Source organism: Ornithodoros turicata, chromosome 1 (assembly GCF_037126465.1).
Source record: "Ornithodoros turicata isolate Travis chromosome 1, ASM3712646v1, whole genome shotgun sequence".
Lineage (NCBI taxonomy): Eukaryota > Metazoa > Arthropoda > Arachnida > Ixodida > Argasidae > Ornithodoros > Ornithodoros turicata.
In genome coordinates, this window is record NC_088201.1 from 29,798,630 (window position 1) to 29,821,314 (window position 22,685).

Consider the following 22,685-nt stretch of genomic DNA (forward strand, 5'->3'; position numbering starts at 1 on the left):
TTAATGTTACATCTACTTATTTTTCTGTCTAGCCAAGTTACGAGCACTCCTGTCCCATAACTTGCAACAGCAGCAACTGAAGCAACTCCAGCAGTTTTTGGCACCACCACCACCTCCGACAACTACAGCTGTTGCAAGTCTACCAGGCATAGCAACCACCACATCCACCACTACTGCCATTAGCCTTTTAACTCCTACCACCTCAACGCCTTCCACGCCCGCACCCTTGTCTGCCCATCGAGAAGAACGCCCTGCCCAATCTCCGTCCCCATCTGCACCCCCTCCACCAGCACACCAGCAAGGACCTCCATCTCGTCCACCAAGCTCTGTAGGAATGCTAGACTTGCGAGTGAAAGGCTCGACACCTCCACCCGCTGCAAAGGTAGCTGCTTCATCGGAAGAGCCACCCATGGACCTGAGCTCTGCTGGGTCATCGCGGTCATCTCTGCTGAATGGAGCACTAGGAAGTAGTACAGGACGAGTTGGTCGTGGTGGCAGGGGCCGCCGGTCAGGAGGAAGCCGTATTGATGCGTTGGCACTGAACCTGCAAGCGCGGAAGCAGAAGCAGCTCAGAGAAGAACACAGATCGAGTGCTGATGAACGCGAGGACTCAGATGCATCTTCAACAGCTTCAGTGTCTGCATCTTCGGCACCCTCTTCTGCAGCGCACGTGCCCCCGCCAATGCCACTACCTATGGTTGGAGGCAAGCTTCATGTGGATGAGAAAGAATTAGAAAGGCTGCTTGCCAGGAAGGTGAGAATACTAAACCAAAATTAAATGTATCACACCAGTGTGTTCAAAATGTGGTGTGAGTGTCTGTGAACAATGTTTCACTATGTTTCTGTGTCATGTTTCAGAGCCGCCACGAGGAGCCCCCTAAATCTCACAAAAGCCACTCTGTTCCTCTGTCCTTGTCTTCTATGCTGTCGGCTGGCATTTTGCCTCATGGCACTGATGTTCCCACCAGTAGTCGCCAGGCCAGAGGTAAGTTTTTCTTAACTGTGTCCTACATCGTAATGCTTGCTGACAATATTGACTGTGCAGTTGATCCCTGTTTATCCGAGCTACAGTTTTCCCGATCCTGTGCTATACGAACAAGAAACATGGGGACAGATTTCAGTCCTTCAGTCCAGTTATTTGTTGTATGTGTTTTTATGTTTTGTATTAATGCATACTGTGCACCTGCTGGCAACACTGCATGGTTGTGTGGTTTTTTTTTTGTTTTTTCCTCTGAGTTGCTCGTTTCACGCCGTGCACTTCATCCGTGCAGTTTGGCCCGCATGTTTTCAGCTGTGTGTTTTACGCGCTGGCTGTTTTACACCCTGAAATATGCCTCATGTGGTTCCAGCTTAAATCAATAATTTGGCTACTTATACATAGGGCCAGAAGTTTTCGGGTTTTACTCCTTTTCAGACTCTGGGAGTAAAAATCGGGGAAATACGTTTATACCCTAAATTCCTTGAAATATCGGGTGAAATTCTTTGCACTCTGCTAGTGCATTGTGGTGCAGAGAGAAATCGGGTCTTATATTAGGACGAAAAGGTTTTGGGAAATACTTTTTTCTCAATGTGCTATATATTGGATGGCCAAATTCATGCAAATTCAGGTGACTTACAGCAGGATGCATTTTCCAGTCCAAAAGCTTTACAAACAGGAAGAAATAGGGTTAAACCCGAAAACTTCTGGCCCTACTTATACAACATCTAGCTTGCCTGACATCATCAGCAGGCATTTACAGGGTCTGAGCTTTACGTAATTAATGATGGCCTGATGGAAATATTGTTTCCTATGTCCTTCGAAATAAACACAGGCTTTGTTGACAACTCGTTTCATTTATCCTTTTCCTCCGCTATCCAGACATATTATTCGCTGGATGCGGCCAGTGTTGGATAAACGAGGGTCAACTGAGGTTTTCTGTTTCTGACACAAATTTTCAGATACCCTTTTTCTGAGTAGAAAACTAAGACAAAACATCCACTGATATTTTGCACACAGTGATGTTTGTCTTTCCCACAGAACTTATGAAGTACCAGATGTCAGTTGTGAGATAATTCCACATTTCCTTGCACAAGATGCTGTACATTACTGGCTGGCACAACTCTTGCACAAACTAAACATGCACATCATTTGATGTGGATTTCAGCTCATGAAAAATTGCCACAAAAAAATCGTTTTTCTGAAAGTCTATCTTTTTGCTTCTATAGTTCAATTTCTTTGCTATCCAAAAGTTTTATTTCAGAGAACACTCACAAAGTACCCTAAAATATTACATATATCGGTCAGCATAGCAAAATATTCCTTTGAATTGGCAAGAAATATACATTTTCCAAGCACCACTATCTCCAGAGCAACACCGCTCAGCTCTACAATCTTGATGTTGTTGGAAAGCACATTGCGTCGCCGTCAAAGTTTGTGTCAGCCATCCCCACTAATGAGAAGTGACCCACAAAAAGCAAAGGTTTCAATAGGAAGACAAATGTTTGGCTTTCTGTTATGTGATTCCTGTGCTCCTCATAATCCACCACTTTCCTCGCCGGGAAGCGCCCTCTATGGGATTGCGCAGAGTCTGAGTTGGAGAGTATCTGATACGAAAATTCCGCGGTTCTGCTGTATGCTTCTTTCTGTTTGATACACAATCGTGGTTTGATTCCAACTTCCCAGTTTCCTGCGATTACTTCTCCCCTTGTTTGTTACCGCCTGTGATGATAGAGGAGGACGGAATCCCATTTCCTTTTCTACCGAACAAGTGAGAAAGAAAAATATATCTGCGTGCCCTTCCGTAAGCAGCAAGGCGACATACCTCCATGCGGTGGCACTGCACAGTCTGTTTGTCAGGCCAACAAGGGTAGGGTCTTCGAACAGCAAGGCCCATGTTATGCTCCATCGGATATCAGATGAGTCCCCAATGTGTCTAGTACGTGGAATATATCTTCCACCAATGCTCCTCCACGTATTTTTCACAGTCCTTGAAAAACCCAGATTTTGCATCTTTTTCTTGTTCTCATAGAACTGCTAGTGCAAATTCTGCTTATCCGGAGTCAGGACAAAAAAAAATATAGGAATAAAGGATATTTATATGGTAAATAAATTTTTTTTAAAAAAAGCTTTGTGTTTATAGTTTCGAAAACCATAGGAGTTAGCCCTCTTTACATAAGAATCAGCAGCAACAAATTAACAGCAGAGAGAAACAAGAGCGAAACTGATGTTCTGAGGCTGGAACAACATAGAAGGGACAGATACAAACAAAGCCTCAAAGTGCCTAAGAAATCAACGATGTGTGTTCCAGAAGACGTGGGTTCGATCCCTACAGCTGGCTAACCTTTTCAGTGACTTTCATCTTTCATTGTCGTAAATTAACAGCGCCATTGTTTCTTAACAGCATCGTCTGTTATACATATTAATTTTCCTTTCCGTTCTATGATGAAGGTGCAAAAACCGGAGATACAGGCAAATAGACGTGTCTGTGTCTCTCGGCATCACCTTCCTAATGCACCTTCCTATTGCACCTTTCTAATCATGTACCATTTAGCAGTGATGGCCACTAACTACTTCTACAGTAGTTTAACTATAACTACTAACTACTTTGCGACTGAGTAGTTTAACTAGTAGTTCAACTACTTTTCAGAGGAGTAGTTAAAACTACTTCTTTAACTACTGCAATGTAGTTTAACTACATCTATAACTACTTAACGTTGTCCATCAACACAAATTCCTTGTAGTGTTCTTGGACACCTAAATATGAATCACAAGCAATGATAAACTTTGGCTCGAGCCATTGCTACGATCGTCAAATACAAAGCTTGCGGCGAAATTCTTTCTGTGCCTACGCGATAAACTAAATTGCAGAATTATTTCACAGCAAATGAGGCTTCGCTAGACAAGCAATGTTTATTTATTTATTCACATACCCCAAAGGCCATACCCTGGGGGACACCAGATAATACCTGACAAAAGGACGAGGAATGGTTATTCACGAAAGTGGACTGGAGGCGGTCAGTTAAGAACATATGAATCCAGGAGAGAACATGTGCATCAAGGCCTAGTTGTGAGAGTTTTACCATTCATCTAGCGTGCGGTACAGAATCAAAGGCTTTAGCAAAGTCCAGGAAGACTGCATCTGTTCGAGTAGAACTGTCCATATTTGAGTGGAGATCGTGGATAAAACCAGCTAGTTGTGTTTCACACGAGAAATTTTTTACGGAAGCCATGCTGGCAGGGGGAAAAGTAAGCATTTGACTCTAGGAAGCTGATTACCTGCGAATATATAATGTGTTCCATGATTTTGCAGGGGACGCTGGTAATGGAGATTGGTCTATAGTTCAACGGTGAATGAGTGACACCACTTTTATGCACTGGTATTATCATTCCCCGACGCCAGTCTTCTGGCAGAACTGAACTATTAAGTAGGAAGGGAGTTGCCTCAGGACAGAAGCCGCCGATATTTCGAACAGAGACTGTCCTTTTTCTGGGCACCGTCCTCATCATTGGCATGGTATTTAAAGGGTTAGGTGTGACGTTAAACCATGCTAATGATGAGGATGGTGCCCAGAAGAAGAACAGTCTCTGTTCGAAATATCGGCGGCTTCTGTCCTGAGGCAACTCCCTTCCTACATCTCTATCGGTTCGCTCGATTTCTACCCATCTCTGAACTGTTAAGTGATTGTTGGAATATTGCAGCAAGAAATCTGCTCGATTGAGCCTTTGTGTTTTTAAGAATTTTGCTGTTTATTCCATCGAAACCAGCAAAGGAGGAAACCTTGATGGAAGAGATAATCTTTTCAATGCCAGCAGGAGATATCGCTATCGGTGACAGCGCTATTGAAGATGGATGTGGGAGGCGCGGCAGGGGGAGTTGTGTCTTCGTTGGTGAACACGCTTGCAAATGCGTTATTGAAGATAAGAGAACATTGGTTACCTCTAACAAAAATACCATCACGATCTTTCAGTTGGATGTTTACCGATGGAGATTTTGGGTTTATAACTTTGTAGGATGCTTTGGGGTTGTGCTTCAAGAGGTTAACGAGGCCCTCGCTATAGAACATGCGTTTCGAAGAAGTCACCAATGATTTGTATTTCCGGGTGCACTCTTGATATTTTAGCATTGATGATGCAGACTTAGAGCGCTTAGCAAGCCTGTACAGACGTTCCTTTTTACGGGCGAGCAGTTTGATTTCATGATTGTACCATGGGGCATGACAATGTGTCTTGATGAGAATGGTGGGTATATAGGCTTCAATAAGTGCATTAGTCTTGGATTTGTATAAATACCAGTTTTCCTCGACTGTCTGTACTCCAAAATTAGCGAGAAAGTTAGCCAAGTAATTGGATAATTCAGAATTTATTTGGTCGTAGTTATCCTTATCATATATTCTTATGCGTTTGCACGAGGAACGACGGGGCACGCTGGGGACAGATATTGTAAAGTGTAGTAATTTGTCGTCACTCAAGGCGCATGGAGAAAATACAGAACCTACTATATCTGGGTCGTTAGTGAGGATTAGGTCTAGGATGTTTGATGAGGTGGGAGTTACACGGGTGGGTCCATGAACCACCTGATGAAGGTCAAACACATGACACAAATCAATGAAAGAACGTTCTTCACTGCCAGAGGCTGAGGTGGATCTCCAATTAATTGAGGGGTAGTTGAAATCACCAAGAAGAATAACCTTTGAATTTGGGAATTTGTGAAATATATGATGTAGTGATTTGTGTAATTCTGGGATGAATGCATCCCAGCGATAGAAGGTAAAGCCAGGACACTCTGGTAACAGCTCACTGTCTCTTACATCTGGCGATAACCGAGTTTCAGTAAGTGCAACAGGGTCACATTCACAGGATTGCAACAAACTACACAATTCCTTACGCTTTGGAATCAAACTGCGGACGTTACAAAAAACAACAGATGAAGCATGCGCGGTAGTACAGTGGTGGGAAACAGAACAGATCAGCTATGGTGTACGTTCAACAACCTGCTTTAAACATTGTTTTAAAGCAACCTGTTTTAAAGCATTAAAAGTGAAGATGTAGTACACATGCACGACACAATTGCTCTGCACCTCCGTTCTCATCAAACAAGTAGCTCAAGGTAAATGTCGGAAGCACAATCGTGCCGTAAAGGTTGCGGCAAAATCAGAAGTAGTTGGCGCCTTCAGTAACCTAACTACTGTAGTTAACTACTTAAAATAGTAGTTTAACTAGTAGTTGCCGCTACATTTCTGCAAGTAGTTGATAACTACTTTTTAACTACAATCAAGTAGTTTAACTAGTAGTTTAACTACATGTAGTTAACTACTGGCCATCACTGCCATTTAGTCCTTATTGTTGTATGACCTTAAACGTTTGGGAGCCGTCAGTCGCATTTGTGAACGTTTTACTATTGTGCAGTCTTCATGTACATATAAAGCTCCGAGCTTTCTGCGGTGGAAAATTAAATTTTCCGCAAAGTGGGATTTACAAATCCGCGGTATTCCGCGGGCAACAGAAAACAGTCAAAAAGTGAAGTTTCAGCATTCTCCCAGGATTACACAAATTCACAGAGTATAAGTGAATCTCAATTTACCATAAGAGATACATACACAGGGTGTGTGCAGACAAACCAAAGTCGAATTTGCACATGCAACTTGTCGTCAACGGAACTGATGAACTTCTGGTGGCGCACGACGGCACATTTATGAGTGCGAAAGCTGTAGAAATATTGTTAACCTACAATGACAAACTAACCAAGACTAACTTAATTTGATGTAAACTGACACTCCAGGAAGTGTGAGGTGAAGCCAAGTTGCAGAATGGTGACACCAAGGAAAGGAATGCCCATAATTCTATAGTATACCGAATATTCCGCAAAAAACTGACGATTCTGTGGGAAACTGTATGTTCTGCGAGATATGGCCAATTCCACGTATTCGCGGAAATCTAGGGGCTTTACACATGTTTTCTCTCGTGATACATGTAGCTAATCAATATATTTTGTGAAATATTGAAGCCCTGGTCACATACTGTGTTTTACATCCCAGACAAAATGACGGCTGAGCCGTAAAAGGTCCTTGAAAGGCCCTGAAATTTTTGTTCCCAAATTCTGTGGGAACTGTGAGGAAATTGTTACAACATTACAGTAAACCACACGCAATTCTAAAAGAAAGTAATTAGTTACTGTAACTAGTTACAGTTGAAAGTTACTCTCTGAAGAAGGATAATTATACTCAGAGACGACTCAAGAGCTGACCGCTCACAACAACTCAACAACGACGCTGACAACTCAATGGCGGACCGCAGAAAATGTAGTGCGCACATTGAAAGTGGGGCATACGAGAATGTGGAGGATGCTTCCCCATGCAGATGGGGAAGCCGATCCACGTTTTGTTCGCACAAATATTTTACGTGTTTGGTTTAAACGCCTGCAAATGTGCTCTAAATATGTCTTTCGTCGTCTGGTGTTTTCACAACATGATCAGTGTACAGTTTGAAGCAAGTGGACGTTGTGAGGACGTTCCAAGCGTTACGTGCCCGCCTAAGCCAGTCGCAGACGTCTTAAGATTTGTAGGCAGAGTTGACCTGCAGGAGTTGGCCTGTCCTGGCGCATAGTTACTAATTATTTTCTCAGTTGCTAGTTACCTCCGTGAGTATGATTAAAGGAATTAGAGTAGTTTTTTTAACCATTTTATGCATAACTTCTTGTTATTTCAGATGTGTCCAACTTAAGCAGCGTAGCAACGAGCCTCCCAGGTGCAAACAAAACAGTGGACGCTCGCAGTGGCTCTTCTTCCTCTGCACTTCACTGCAGCAGCAGCAGCAGTAGTGGTATTGGTGGCATAGGCGAGCAAGCAGCAGCCATGCAGCAGGACCTTAAGAGGTGGCTCGATGATCATCCTGAATTGGTGACCAGTCACCCTGGCCTTGCTGCCGCTGCCATGGCCTTTTCACCAATACCCAACTTATCAAGCCATGTAGGTCTTGCAGCTTAACACTCTCTGAGACCCAGTTATTTTCTGTGTTGATGTTCTGGAGTTTGCTGCTAAGAAATATGGACGGGGTTTTGTGTATACCATAGAGATTGTTTGTATAGCCAGTATCACAAGGGTCACAGAAAAGTTGACAATGTCTGCTAATTGATTACAGTTAAACCTCAACATAACAAAGTATCCTAGGGTTTTCTCCCATTTAAAGCAATATATTTGTCTATGGGTGGAACAAAGTTTACACAGTGAAGCTCTAGTGCTCTCATCTTCTCCAGCTTCCAGTGACCCACTGTAGCATGCCCCCCCAACTCTTCCTTCTCTTGCATTGTAGCATTCCCATATTGCATCACTTATGTTGTTTTTACCCATCCTTCTAATCAGTTTTGTGGATCGTTTTCCTGTATTTTTCTTGTTGCGGATAGGAGTGTGTCGCAAAAACAAAAGATTGTATTCCTCCAGGGGAAGGCCGCTGTCATCTCGGCAGTAAAAAAAAGTGAGCAGTACATTGTAAAGTGAACGATTAAGAAATTAACAAAATTACACTGTTTCTGCAAGATTCTGTTTTCATGAAAAAAATTGTATGTCCCATGGCAAGTGCTTGGTGCAAAAGTGCTGCTTCATGGAACTCCTGAGCTTCTCCTGCAAGGCTTCTTTCTTTCCATAGCTCTCATAGCAAGAATAATTTCATTATCTGTCAAATTTCCCAGAAAAAGCAGTGGAATGTGTGTATTACCTGAAACATGACAATTATAATGAATATCTTTAGACCTTGAGCTAAGAAACATCCTGAATGATTTTTCTTACACTCCTTTTTCATCAAAGTATGTTTAGTTCAAATATGTTTACATGTTTATATACAGTAGACTCTCGTTAATTCAAACCCCAATATTTCGTACTTTCGGTTAATTTAGACATTCTGAATTTTTGTTTCACTCGCTGTATTTTCAATGTAATGATAAGCTCCTTAATTCGAACTTTGTTTCCTCGCGAAGTGCTTCTGCACCCAAGAAGCGGCGAAACGAAGCCTGCGTAGTGCAAAGCGGCAGCTCCTGTTTTCGACTGGTTACGCCATTTCATGGGGCGCTGTGAACTATGCGCCGAATGCGTGAGCACAAAACGCGTTAATAGAATGAAACCTTAGCCGCTTGGGTTGCCTATACGCAGAGATCGTCCACCTCTGCACGCTTCTTGAATGCTCCTCTGAACGCTCCGCTTCAGACTCGTTGCAAGAGCTAATCCTTCAATACGTGTGTCTTCGACTACGACTATGTTTGAGTATAATTCATAACGAAATGTGGTCTTTAACTTCAAGTGAGGATGTCGATGATACAGTCAAAGCTCGTTACAAAGAAGCGCAATACTGTAGAACCCCTTTGTAGTAAACTCTCTGGGACATTGATGAAATTTTACTAGGTCAGGAGTTTTATTATATCAGGTGTGCCATTGAATGTATGGGATTCTATCGGGACCGCAGTTCTCGTTTACTATAAGCAGAGTTTTACTACAAGAGGAGTTACTATAAAGAGGTTCTACTGTATAACTAAATTCGCAATAGAGAGAAATAATTTGCATTCACAAGCAGAGGGCCATAGAGGGAGAGGGAGGGCCAACGAAAGGAGATCGTTGCGGCCGCTTGCAGGCAAAGCACGGACAGTGGTAGTGACGAACAGCACAATGACAGGTGGTTGATGCCATGAACAGGTTTGCGGAACCACAGCACGATATGGAAAAAGTTGTGGAGGCTTTGGCGGTGTATGAACAATGCGTGACACTGGATCTTCTAGGCACGACGCAGATGCAAATAACTGCCTAGTTCATGTAAGAATAAAATGCCGTAGGTGCCTCTGAGCGCTATATTTGTCGTTGTCGTCGTTTTTCATGAAAAACTTTTCCGGATTGTAGTGGGAGTTATCGACGCTCATGTACAGCACGTGCCTTCACGATTCTCGACCTTCGAGTTCATATAAAGAACAGCTTGGTACAGTGAAATAAATTGCAGTCTTTGAGTTTCGTTATACAGTCGAGCCCGTTTATAACGATATTGACGGGAACGCGAAATCTGATCGTTATATCAGAGTATCGTTGGAAACAAGCTTTCGAGAAATGGCCGCTTGGGTTCGCGTAAACGAAGTAGATCGCCACAAGTAGAACGCCGCTGAACATGCGCGTTTGTTGGGAGCACAGAAGCATTTTATCTAGCTTTAAATTGACGCAGGTGTGCGTTGAAAGCTTTTGATAACATAACCGCCGATACCGTGTGAGGCGCCGCACCTTTTGAGGTCAACGACCTCATCCATTGCTCGTCATCCAATGCCGTAGTCATCATTCTCACGATCGGGACTGCGAGGTCCATCAGAATGTGCCTCCGCCACGGGTAATCCGTCGACGTGTGTTTGGGTGGTGACACGCAACTGTCTGCCAATAGACTTTTTCCGCGGTACTTCGCAACGTGGTTTTGCACCAGTATGAAACCTGTAGAGCGCATGTAACATAGGGTTGAGCCACCCTTCTTTCCTCGTCAAAAAGCGTCTCGGAGCCGCGGACGCCATCGTAGCAAGCACGCAGCAAAAGAAGAGAAAAGACTTGAAGACAAGAGAACGATGTGGAGAGGGAGCAACCTCCTCTACTTCTCATGAGCTCCTTTCGATGTCGCATGCCTTGCAACGCACGCATTTAATCGCCGGCAGTCATGCGCGGATAAACGCACTGCGTTCTCACTTTAGCGGGCACGGAGGCGAAGGCTCTTGAAAATGCCAATGTAATTTGTTTTCAGTGAAATGGTGCAGTCTTGCTTTCTAATTTTCACGCGTTTTACCGGCTGCCGGGAGAATTCCGATCGCTATATGCGAGCAAGCACTTTCGCAGCGATCGTTATATCGATGTTTTGTGTACATGTAGTTCAATGGGAGAGCTGACGGGAACCAACAATTCGATCGCAATATCGGAGTTATCATTCTATCGAAGATCATGATAAACGGGCTCGACTGTATAGAGGTTCGACCGTACTGCAATAGACGTGTTTAGTAGAGGAAACATTGAAAAATTCACTTTATATGTACAGATACGTACATAAGGAACCATAACCCAACCCTCAGGTGTTTGAATTAACGAGAGTCTACTGTGTGTATGTTGAAAGAAAGTGTTCATCTGCCCCCTTGCATCACAGTCAGATCACATGCAACTCCAGAGCAAATCACTTAGAAAAAGTTTGGTGCTCAGAGTTGACTTGAGGTTGACTTGAGGTCGACTTGAGGTCGACTTGATTCAGTTGTTAGTTCAGTAAAGTATACTTACGTTTCTGCTTATTTCCTGTTTGGTTTAGCAGCTGGAGTTACTCGAATTGCCCGAGTCAAGGCGAAGGGGCAGGAGACCTCGACTGGACCCCACCAAGCTGGATCCGCATCGCCTCACGGGAGATGAGAATGTCTCCGTGATCAATAGGCTCACCGGGAAGAAGGTGCGGTTATGTTTGCAATCAGTTAAAGTGTGTTCTATGTAGATTGTGCTTTTTGGATGAAGGCCATGTCACATTACGACGGCGCAACAACAGTTTCTGGTAAACACTGTAGGTAAAGCCATTTTTGTTCTTGTGGGCTGTACAGTCACACTACGGCAACACCAACATGCGACCAAAGAGTGAGAGGCACGTAGATTGATCATCCTAGGGTGACATCGCGTTTACGCTATTCACACCAGTATACAGTAGTCTATTCAGTAGCCTGGCATTGATACGGCTTTGTTCAGAGGTACTTCAATTTTAATTTGGGCATATTTCATGTTGCTTGGAGCTTCCTGTTTACAGTTGGCCTCCAGCCCCTTCAAAGTGACTTCAAGGTGAAAGTCCTTGTGACTTTATACTGCAACCCAAACACATCTTCCATGCTTCAAATGCTCCCTAGAAATCTGATGTTGTATCTTATGTACCCTCTTGGACTCAATCCTCAGTACATACCACGTTAAAATGTCTCAGCAGGTTGGTTGCAAAACGTCATGTGTTTTAAGAGCGGTATTAGCACTAGCACAGTGATTTAGGAACGGAATCCAGGAATGGAACCCAGGAACGAAATACTGGGTAAACCACTGCACTAGCATGTGTTGTGGTGAAGGCATACTTACATATAAACCCAAGTTTCATCTTCTATGATGGCTCGCAAAGTTGGGACCTCACTGTGTTGTCAAATTTTATGACAGTTGTCAAGACAGTGTTGCTTCTGCTCATGTGTCTGGTGTCTAAGAACTTAACAACAATGCAATGCAGAATGTACCAGAGCTGCTGCGAATCTCATGGATATTAGGACAGTAGGGTAACCTTCTGCAAAATGGTGCAGAGCTTTGTATGCGGTTAGCAGTTTTGTCAAGCAGTTAAAGGAGCAATGAAATGACGCTTAACATTGCCCAAAAGCCTGCTTCATTCATCATACACATCATCGAAAGTCGCCATGCAAAATATTCTTGCTGAATGGTGTCTCGTCACTGCGCAGTTTAATTTAGAAAAATGCCTTCAAAATGCAGCCATTCGCGTTGCAGAGTGACATTGGAGGTCCTGCCGGATCTCCTGGAATCTACTTGTCTGAACACTATGGGATCAACGCTATTTATCTCGGTGGGGGGGGGAGATTTTGCCATGGCTACTGAGCACTTTTATCAAATTTAATTTGCAGGAAATTTGCCAAGACAATGTCACGTTTTTTATGGAAGCTGAAAGCGCATGCCGGATTTACCCCATTCTGTTGGAAAATACACTCACTAATACAATGGTAATAGCCGGCAAAAAGTTGCGGAAAGGCCGCGAGGGGGCCGCGTACTTGCCCATTCACTTTCTCTTATCCAAGCTTTGGTTCCGAAGTCTCCCTTTAATGGGACACTAAGAGGAAATATTTCTCCTCATGGAATGAAATCTGACGTTACCGTGACACCAACACAAAAGGAACTGGGTTCATCGGTTACGTCATTCGTGATTTATAAGTGAAAGAAACCGCAATTTTCAGTTTCCCTCTTCCTCTCCTTCTGAAGAAGGCCAACAGGGCGGAGCAGGCTCTCATTGGTCTCCTAAAATGATTTGTCCTATCATCGCGTGAGATTATTTGGGAAGGCCAATCCGAGGCCTCTCCGCATTGTCCCGTTTCTTGAGGAGGAGACGGAAAGTGTAAATTACGATATGTTTTTCTCATAAATAACGATCGATGCAACCAGTAAATCCTGTTTCTTGTTAGTGTCAACGTAACAGCATCCTTCATTCCTCGTGAAAAAATTTTTGCACTTTAGTGCCCCTTTAAAGTCATGTCAAGCGTTTGCGCCAATAGCAGTGCTAGAAGAGGGGGTGGCATTATTTGCGTTCACCCAGCTAAAAGCTGTATATTTATTTTTGTTTTGTAATTATGTGAAAAGCACCAGAAACTATCATATTCTCCTTGTTTTCCAACACGCAAGAGTAAAGCAAGACGCCACCATAGTGCAAAGCTCTACATTATGTTCTGTGGGATGCTCCCCATGTATAGGTAATGAACAACTTTTAGGAGCCTCGAAAGTGAACTCTGTCAAATAGCATGGCATGCAAAGCAATGCAAGCAATACAGTAAAAGCATTGTGATGTTTGCACCCCTTCCAATGGATGATCTAACCTCACAAAAATAAAAGTAAAGAAGAATTGTGAATCTCACAATTCTTTTTTTACTTTTTACCTTCCACAAATAAGGCCACCTGCAACGTTCACTAGTACACCATCTAGTCTAAAGTGATATTGTGAGCACCAGTGTTGGCCAGCTATGCGTTCCAGTCTACAGATACCGAGCATGACTGTTACATTGTTGAGCTAAGAGATGCCTAAAATATACAAATAACATCCAAATTCGTTAGCATTAATTCATGTCTGTCATGTTTGTCAGACTGTTTGTCCGTACCTGATTAACCATTGAATAGTTACCTTTACGACATGCCAATTTTCCTGTAAGTGACCTCTTGACGGTGGTTGTAATATGGTTCCCGGTAAACCTAGTGCACTCATGCTCCTCATGCATGCAGTCTAACCTCGATATAACACAATTCACGAGAATTGTGATTTCTTTCGTTGTATCGAATGTTTTGTCATATTGAAGTTGCTGCAAATTGTGCAGAGGCAAGCAACATAAACGTGCACACAGAGTAGAACCTCGACAATACGATCACAGAATTTTTAAAAAGTCCAGGCCAGAACGCCTTACACGTAACGTCGAATAGCGGAGAATCCAACGTTTCAGTGTAGGGAGATTGAAGCAAAAGCCTCAGGTTGGAAGCTGCCATGCATATAACTCGTACTTGCGCATTGGATCAGGTACACAGTCACACAAGGCTCATCGGTTGCAGGCACAGTATGTGACAATCTTTTGAGTTGCCGAATAAGTATAGTTGAGAAGATGTACTGAATAGTAACACCACAGCTAGGAACATGCACTTGTCACTGTGCCGCAGTGGCACGTGCCTCTTGCTTGTTTCTTTGGACTTGGGCACATGCTAGGAATGGAGCAAATGGTGTTTTGAGAAATTTTCTTTGCTTGTACGGAAGGTGCTGGCTCCTTCATTCCAGTGAGGGTTAAAATGGGTTATGGCATCCTGATGGGTAATCTTAATTATTTCGTTAGCCCACATTTTGCTGTAACGAAGTTTGACTGTATTTCTTTGCAAAAAACTAAAAAGTTCAAAACAATGCGTAATGCATATACATAACACATTATTCCCGTTAATAAAGTAATCCTTCACCTTTGCTGCGTGAAGTGTATCAACACAGGCAGCATGTACTGTTCACCGCTGGAGTTTTGTTGTTTTTTGATGGCGTGTTGACAAAGCATGTGAACAGACGAGGGCCCAAGGGACCAGTCTGCAGCACCATCTGGCTCAGGAAACTGTATGGAGACGGCCATCACGTGGTCTGTGTGGGCTTGAACCATACACATCGACTGGCATGTTGTGTTGTTAGACTTTGAATCATAGAGTGATGCAAGGACAAGAGTTGATGAAAAGTCTTAACGCATGCCGGTGGCCAGCAGGTGGCGGGAGCTGCAGCACGGAGACGGGACGAGGGGGAATTAGGACAGACAGATACCCTAATTCCTGCTTGTCTCGTCTCCATGCTGCACTTACAAGATGAACTATGACCAACTTCCCCGCTTTATCCCACTGGCAGGAGCTGCCCTACTGATAATACACGTGATATTACCATACTTTGAGGCTCATGAATGTACATCAATATTTTACATTAATAACTTGGTTTCCTGCTTTTGTACGGCATATTGTCACCCTAAACTGGTTAGTATTACCCCATAGACCACCCGTAAGGTTGCATTCCATCCTAGAAGAGAGCTTGGTGGATACCAGGGAGGCACACTGGCACTTTTGATGTGACAACATTGATGTACTCATAGACACACATTCGTTACTGCCAAATTTTGTAAATTCAATTCAAATTCAATTTCAAATTTACACTGTTAAATACAGTAGACTCTCGATGATACGAATCTCACGGGGTAGCGGAAAAAATTCATATCTGAAACTTGTATCTGAAACATTGAACCAAAATAAAAATTGAGGCAAGAAAATAGACAGTGATTGTTCATTTTCTATTACTGTCAGTGAAAGAGATCGGTTGTAACACTTTTGTATCTTCGTTTTTGGCCAATGCTGCCAAAATTGGCGATGATCCAAAAGGCCCAGGACGTGCTTTCCACCCACAAGTTGCGCGGCAGTGTTTTACAGCGAGCTTCTCCTAAAATGCGCAGGCGTTAGGTGAAGCCGACTTGTGGAATGGTGACACTAGGACTGCTAGGCCTGGCCTGTTAGGCAGTCCCGATTCTACACAGTACAAAAACACAAATGAAACACTTCTTGTGGGTCTAAAAAACTAATGAGAAGCTACCATGTCACATATTAACTGAAAACGCGAAAAAAATAAAAAGGGAAATAATAATTACAACACCCGTGCACATTGGGCAACATAAAGCTGCTGTGATTGATGGACACCATATATGTAAGTCATAAAATAACGATGTCAATGAGACAAAAAAATTAAGACTCTCTAGCTCTGACAGAACTATTAATCTTAGGTTCTGTTTTCATGAAAATGTGCTATTTATTTTTGTTGGTTCTATAGGCAAAGGGTTCCAGATCTTTGGTCCAACATAGCTTAGCTCATGCAAACCAAAATTTGTGTGCGGTGAGGACAGCCGAATGTAAATGTCATCTCTTCGTAGATGATAAGAAGAAGTAAAACATACAAAACAAACTATGTGAGGAACGTTTGTTGTGTATATTAAACAGTGTACGAGTATAGTTATCTTGTACTTAAGGTGAAAATATCCATTACGGAGAAAAGACTAAATGCAAATGTAATCGACTCCCTTGGTTGCATCTTCAACATTATCCGTAGTGCTCATTTTTGCATTAGTAAAAGCGGTTGGAGGACATTTTGATAAGTAAATCCATAGACGTCAAGACTTTAAATGCGAATGAATTAAAGAATACTAAATTTTAATAGTAAACAAGAATTTTAAGAGGAAGTAGTGTTCTAATTCTAGACAGAGCATGTAAGCCTAGTAGCATTCTCTGCCTAAAGGCAGTAACGTTTTGTGCCAACTAAGATGTTCATTTACGTGACACCTAAAAACTTCACAGATGTGGCCGGGTGAGCAGATGCGACGAAATGTAGACGTTTAAGTTGTCTAGGTTTAAGGATTTTTGAGTCTGATGAAATATAACATAGTTAGATTGTGTAAAGTTAAGTACCAGTTTAATCAACGATAACCAAAGTGATAGTTTACCAAGAAGTAGGTTTGCTTCATGAAATAAACTTTCTGGTGTTTTGGCATCAACAAATATATTAGTGTCATCTGCATAAAGAGTACAGTCTTTTAAGAATTATGGCCAATCATTTTTAAAAAGGAAATTGGCCCAATATTGAACCTGGAGGAACACCTATTGTACACTCAGCAAAATTTGAGTATTCCCAATCGTAACATATTGCTTTCTGTCATTCAAGTAACTTCTAAACAGCTTGAGTGGTAGCCCTCTTACTCCATATTTTTCAAGTTTCAGTAAAAGTATTTCATGATTGATAAAGTCACACTTTTTTTAAGTAGACGAACAGACCCATGGGAAGCAATTTTGAGTCCATGCTGCTTTTGATTTTCTCAATAACATTACGAAGTGCCAATTCAGTGGATCTACTTCTTCGGACACCAAACTGGGACTCTAATAAAAGATTACAAGTTTCTAAAAAATATGTTAACCTGCACAGAAGTATAGTTTCAATTATTTTGTTTAGTGGTGAGAGTATGACCACGGTCACTCAATACTCTTTCTGGTCTGGAAACTCGCGCGGGAACTTCAATTCGGCGGCCTAGCGGCGGTTGGTGGCGCGGCGGTCGTTCGGGGGGAGACTTTCGTGTTCGCCGGTGCCTACGCGTATGGTTTGCATAGTGTTTCTATGGGTGCTTGGCAGTGTACACTTTTTCTTTCTTTGTGCTTGCGTTTTGAGTGCGTAAGCAGAGGTTCTTTTTTAAATATCCTTGAAGTTTATTGCAATCTTTACACTCTGTTCGTATGTAAGAATGATCTACACATATAAAGGAGACTTCTCTAGATTCGAACATGCAGCGTTTCGTGATGGCTATATGTTCTTCATGGAAGGGGAGCCTTAGCTTGACTAGGACTGAATGAAAGTATTTTTTCTTTGTCTAAAAAACAGAGATGACTTGGTCTACGGGAATAAACAGAAAACATTCACTAATAGCCTTATTGTAGATGTACTGCGATGAGCGTGGTTTGTTGAGCTCCTTCAAGTTGATCACTGTCTGACAATGTTTGACATGTGTAGCATCAAACACTAAGAACCGTAAAATTTTCAAAAATATATAGTTCAACATTATATCTATACAATAACATGTCTTAGGGTACAATTTGGGGGGAAGATGTAATACCAAGTCGGCTTAGTAAACGAAGTCCGCTCATCCCTATTAGTTTTTGCTGTACCGGAAGCACGCAGAGGGAGCGGTGATGTTTTTCTCGTTTTATCTATTCATTTTTCTTCCTTTTTTTCTTTCTGAATGCTTCTGAAATGCGTCAAAAGCTTCTGCGGACCATAAACTACAGACTCTACAACCCATTCATGGTCGTGTATAGTGCTAAAAATATACAGTTTCCTTTTCTTCATCCTGGATTTGAAGAGAAAGGCTAACACAAGAGATTTTCTCTCCATCCCCCTGCTTATCTCTTTCATTTTTTATTTATTCATTTATTTATTTATTTATTTATTTTTTTTATTTTTTTTTATCAGGTACCACCGTGTTGTTCTTGTAAATGTAGTTTTTGGGCAGTCCAAAAATTTCCTTCTGACCTCCCAAATAAAACTCCATTCCACAATTTTAAATAGTTTGTTGTGTGAAATGTCCTGGAACTGATCTGACTCAAATGCCGAGGCTATCTACAACGCGATGATAGTGTAGCCGTTGAATTTGACATCTGAATCTTGTCAGCCAAATTCTATGGTTGGAAAGCGCTATCAGGCAACACTTCAGCAAGGGGAAATTCTATCGTGTTAATTTAATAAGCCGGCTTGAATCCTGTTGGAATCGGCAAAGGAACATATCGTTTCCTCCGTAATTACAGGGTATTTGTCCAAACTACATTCAGGAGGCACCAGTCATTGTACCTGCTGGTTTTGTTGTGATCTCTCACAACGAGTTTTCCCATCATCTCTTCCCAAAGTGTGTAAAAATTGCTATCTACGATACGTTAAACCTTGTGCATGGCACTGCCACATCAAAAACAATATAAGCATATTTCCTCGCCGAAAACGATCGAGCCATACGATTTATAGCATGTGTATCCCTCGGCTCTCATGCCGCCAGAGATCATTTTAGATGATTAAAATACAGGATTTCTATACGTACTTCAAGTCTTATCTGTCTGCGCTGAAATAGAATCACGTCGTCATTTTATCTCTGTTCAATTTACAACAAACTGCTACGAAGAAAACAAGAAAATCACGCGTCTGGAAAGTTTCGCCCTCACACAATAACTACGGAAAGCGTCATTAGCTTACAATATATCACTGGATTGAGTGATTGTGCAACGAAATGCAATAATATGTTTCACGACCATCATTGAGAGCCCCGAATGAGAGCAAAATTAAAATTTTCCGTGTCAAAGAAACACAACAACGAAAGTTGCAATATACGCGGCAAATCTGCAAATTTACGTTCACTGAACTGAAATGTGCCGGCTCAAATCATGAATCGCTTCGAGAATTCATTGTTTCTGCTATAAACACGAAATGAACTTTAAAAAGTAGCCTATCAAATATTCCCTGAAAACACGCAGTGCTGCGGAAACCTCGTCTGCTCCACGAGGGTGTCTCCCCCCGAACGACGCGATCACCCCAAGCGGGAGCAATTGTCCCTAAGTGACCTAGTCTATTGTATTCCAGCGGAGTTTCCTGACCAGAAAGAGTATTGAAGGACCGTGGTATGACCTATAATTCGAAATGGAGAGTTTATCACCCATTTTATATACAGGGATAATTTTTGCTACTTTCAATTCGAGTGGAAAGATACCTTCTGAAAAAATATCATTTATAATATTAGATAATACACAGGTCTGATAAGTAATGTCTAAATAAGAACGCAACTGGAATGTTGTCATGTCCGCTTGACTTCTTTGATTTGAGATTGAAGATAACGTTTTCAAGCTCTTGGGCACATTCTGGCTCTAGGTAGACTGTGGACAGATTAGTTTCAGGCAGTGGAAGCTGGACACGTTGTTGAGGAGCTATATAATTACTTGTTCTCTGATACTGCAAAAATATTCTTTAAAGATATTAGTAACAGTTGCGGGATCGGTAATAACCGTATTAATATTGTCAGCCAGAAAAGGAATGTCACTGGTCTTGTTGGCCTGATTTAGTGCAGCCTTTATAACGTTCCATATCTTCTTTTCATCACCCCTACATTCATTCACAGGCTTTGCTTCTCTCGGGAGTATGTTGCTATATTTCTTGTAGCGAATATATGAATCTTGATAGATATTGAGACCGATACTTTTGCAATAACAGTTTGTAAACTACTTAGGGAGCGACTAAACTTATCCTGAGCATTACTGTAGTCCGATAGCGGCCATTCCTTCATAGACAGGTACCGCTCAGCAACAAGGAAGTTGATAACAGATTGAAGAGTAATTGACACATCCCTGACTGCTTTTAGTTTACATGTCATATAAAGCTCAAGCTCATGATTGCTGATGCCACTGGCAGGCACTCCATTAGTTAAATGAACTTCTTAACTTCATGAACCTGCAACGTGGAAACAGCAAAAAATTTTCTCGTTTTATGTATTTCATTTCAGTGTTGTTTTTTTATATAACTTTGCATGTAACTGCAGATTCATGACATTTTTTGTGTATAAAATTTCACTTTACACAACCTTGCACTTCATAATCTTATGCTAATCAACTAACACAGCTGTGCGGTTCATTTTGTGCCACATATAAAGTCTGCTGTCCTTGTTCTCATGATTAAAATCACTGACAGAGTGCTTGTTAGAAATAAGGCAGTCATTGAAAAAAGGCAGACAGTGGTCGGGCTCAAACTCTCGCTTCTTGATTGCTTGTCAAGTGCACCAGCTTTACACGATGCTGGCATGTCTTCTCAATGACTTGCCAAAGGTCCTCTTTGCACCCTCTTGCATATTTTTTCTCTCTCTCAAATATGCACGCACAGACATGAGGTTCTGGTGGACGTGATGAAAAATAACCAAGCTGAGGCTGTCATGTGCATTGGAAGCTTTGTATTTTTCTCAACTCCTTGCCCACATGAGTGTACCTCTAATTGTTATGCCATTTACCTGCATTCAATACTGTGATCAGCGCTGCTATACTCTGGATGCTAAATATTGCCATATGAGTTGTTCCTTCTTGCAGGGTCCCACGTTTTTGGTGGTTATTGTGGGACAAATTTGGCGTATCAATTCCAGTATTTAGTTTTTCTCAGGGAAATCTATTTTTTGGTTGATACTGCAGCATGTAGTTCATTTACCCTGTGATAGCCATCAAATTATAAATTGTAAAACAGGCAACAGCGACTATTTTATATCATAAGAATCCTCTTTCTTCTCTTTGGCACGCGACCTATCTTCTAGAAAATGCATGCATACCATAATTTCACGCGTATTAGCCGCAGCTTATGCAAGTTTTTTTTTTTTTTTTTCTCTCTCACTGGCACTTTTTCCCTGGTATTTTCCCTATACGCCAGTTTTAACGAAAGGGCCGACAGTGTCTCTGGAACAGCACCGCCCTGCCAATGCATGAACAATGCGTAACAGGGGTGCGTCCACATTCGAGTAGACCGACCTTCCTGGTGCCTTCCCCCAAGCAGCTTCAACGAAAGAGGTGACAGTGATTCATGTCTTCTGGAAGACCACTGACCCACTGATCCATGAAAAACACACAACAAGGGCACAATCCGATCTTGGTAGAACACTAGAACAGACCTCCTTTTTTGTACACCATGCCGACCCCTGAGTGTGAACCACAAGGTTTATGGCCTTCTCTATGGTCTCCTTTCTCGCACAAATCAGTCGTGTCGTATTGCCAGCGGCTTATATGCGAGTGTGGCTTATCTGTCCGAAAACTTTCCAAAAAAACGGGTCCTGCGGCTTACCTGCGGTGCGGCTTATACACGTGAAATCACGGTACTTGCCTAAGTCGTCAGAAATGCCTGAGCGCTCCCATGCCAAGCACGAGATATCTTGCCAGTTTGCGGACTCATGGCAACTGTCAAGGCACATGTTGGGACTAAAGGCCAGTCTAGCATGTAGCCGTCAGAGGCAAGCAGTAATAGAAAAATTTCATCAAAATTGATCACGTGTGCCATCCTCAGGAAGGACAGCATGAAATTAATTTGCCATTATAATGGGTAGGGGCAGGAAAGGCCCTTGACTTTTCCTGCTATTTGGGCAATCCAGACAAGATTGTATCAGTTTCACATGCTTGCATGTTCAATAGTCGTGTGCATTCGGCATCTTTCTGTTAAAAACCAAATAGCTCAAAAATTGTCAGATGTTTATTGGATTTCTTTGGTTTTAACCAAAAATGTGGAACCCCATTTGTTGCGAAGCCTTATGTGTTGCTTTTTATTTAATGACCTTTGTTTCTTGGAACCCCAGGAATACTGGTGTTCAGTTACTGTGCATATTTGAGATAATACAGCCACTTGGCATTTCGGAGAGAGCAGGATCCAAATGTGGCTACCCACGTGTAACTCTCGCGTGGCAGTGGCTTGGTGTGGATGGGGTGAGATGATGAGTGATTGGATGATGAGAGCACTACAGGTACGGATAGAAGCAGTGCAAGGTAATGAACCGAACTGGTTGTGACAATGGCTGAGTCCGGACTGCCTGGGACAGTCGAAGCGTCCCTCCCAAACTGCTCGTGGAAATTAGTCCTCTCCTCCATTACTTGGAACTGAGGGGTCGCCCTTCGTGTGACACAGCTCTGGGGTGGAGATGATGAGGTTTTGGGATGGCTATGTTACACACATATACTATGCCACATATATGCAGAGTATTTAAATTTTATCTTATTGGTGTCAAAATCAGAATTTTACTATTTGTATTGAATTTCGTTAGAATAATTACAGTCCACAGAAGTCCACTTCAGTTGTATGTCAACCAAGGTGTATTAGTCATTATTCCTGTGAAGGTAACTCT

At 42.2% G+C, this 22,685-nt stretch overlaps 1 protein-coding gene across 9 annotated transcripts in view; it reads left to right on the forward strand.

The window, feature by feature from the left end:
- Positions 1-22,685, forward strand: part of LOC135377822 (chromodomain-helicase-DNA-binding protein 7-like) — a 135,207-nt gene that overhangs the window by 104,588 nt on the left and 7,934 nt on the right. For 8 of the 9 annotated variants that reach the window (XM_064610523.1, XM_064610515.1, XM_064610520.1 and 5 more), the window contains 4 exons: positions 33-754; positions 859-985; positions 7,685-7,944; positions 11,279-11,413. In XM_064610523.1, coding sequence (XP_064466593.1) covers positions 33-754; positions 859-985; positions 7,685-7,944; positions 11,279-11,413 — 1,244 coding nt within the window. The remainder of the gene's footprint in view (positions 1-32; positions 755-858; positions 986-7,684; positions 7,945-11,278; positions 11,414-22,685) is intronic. The other variant, XM_064610518.1, reaches the window with a different exon arrangement.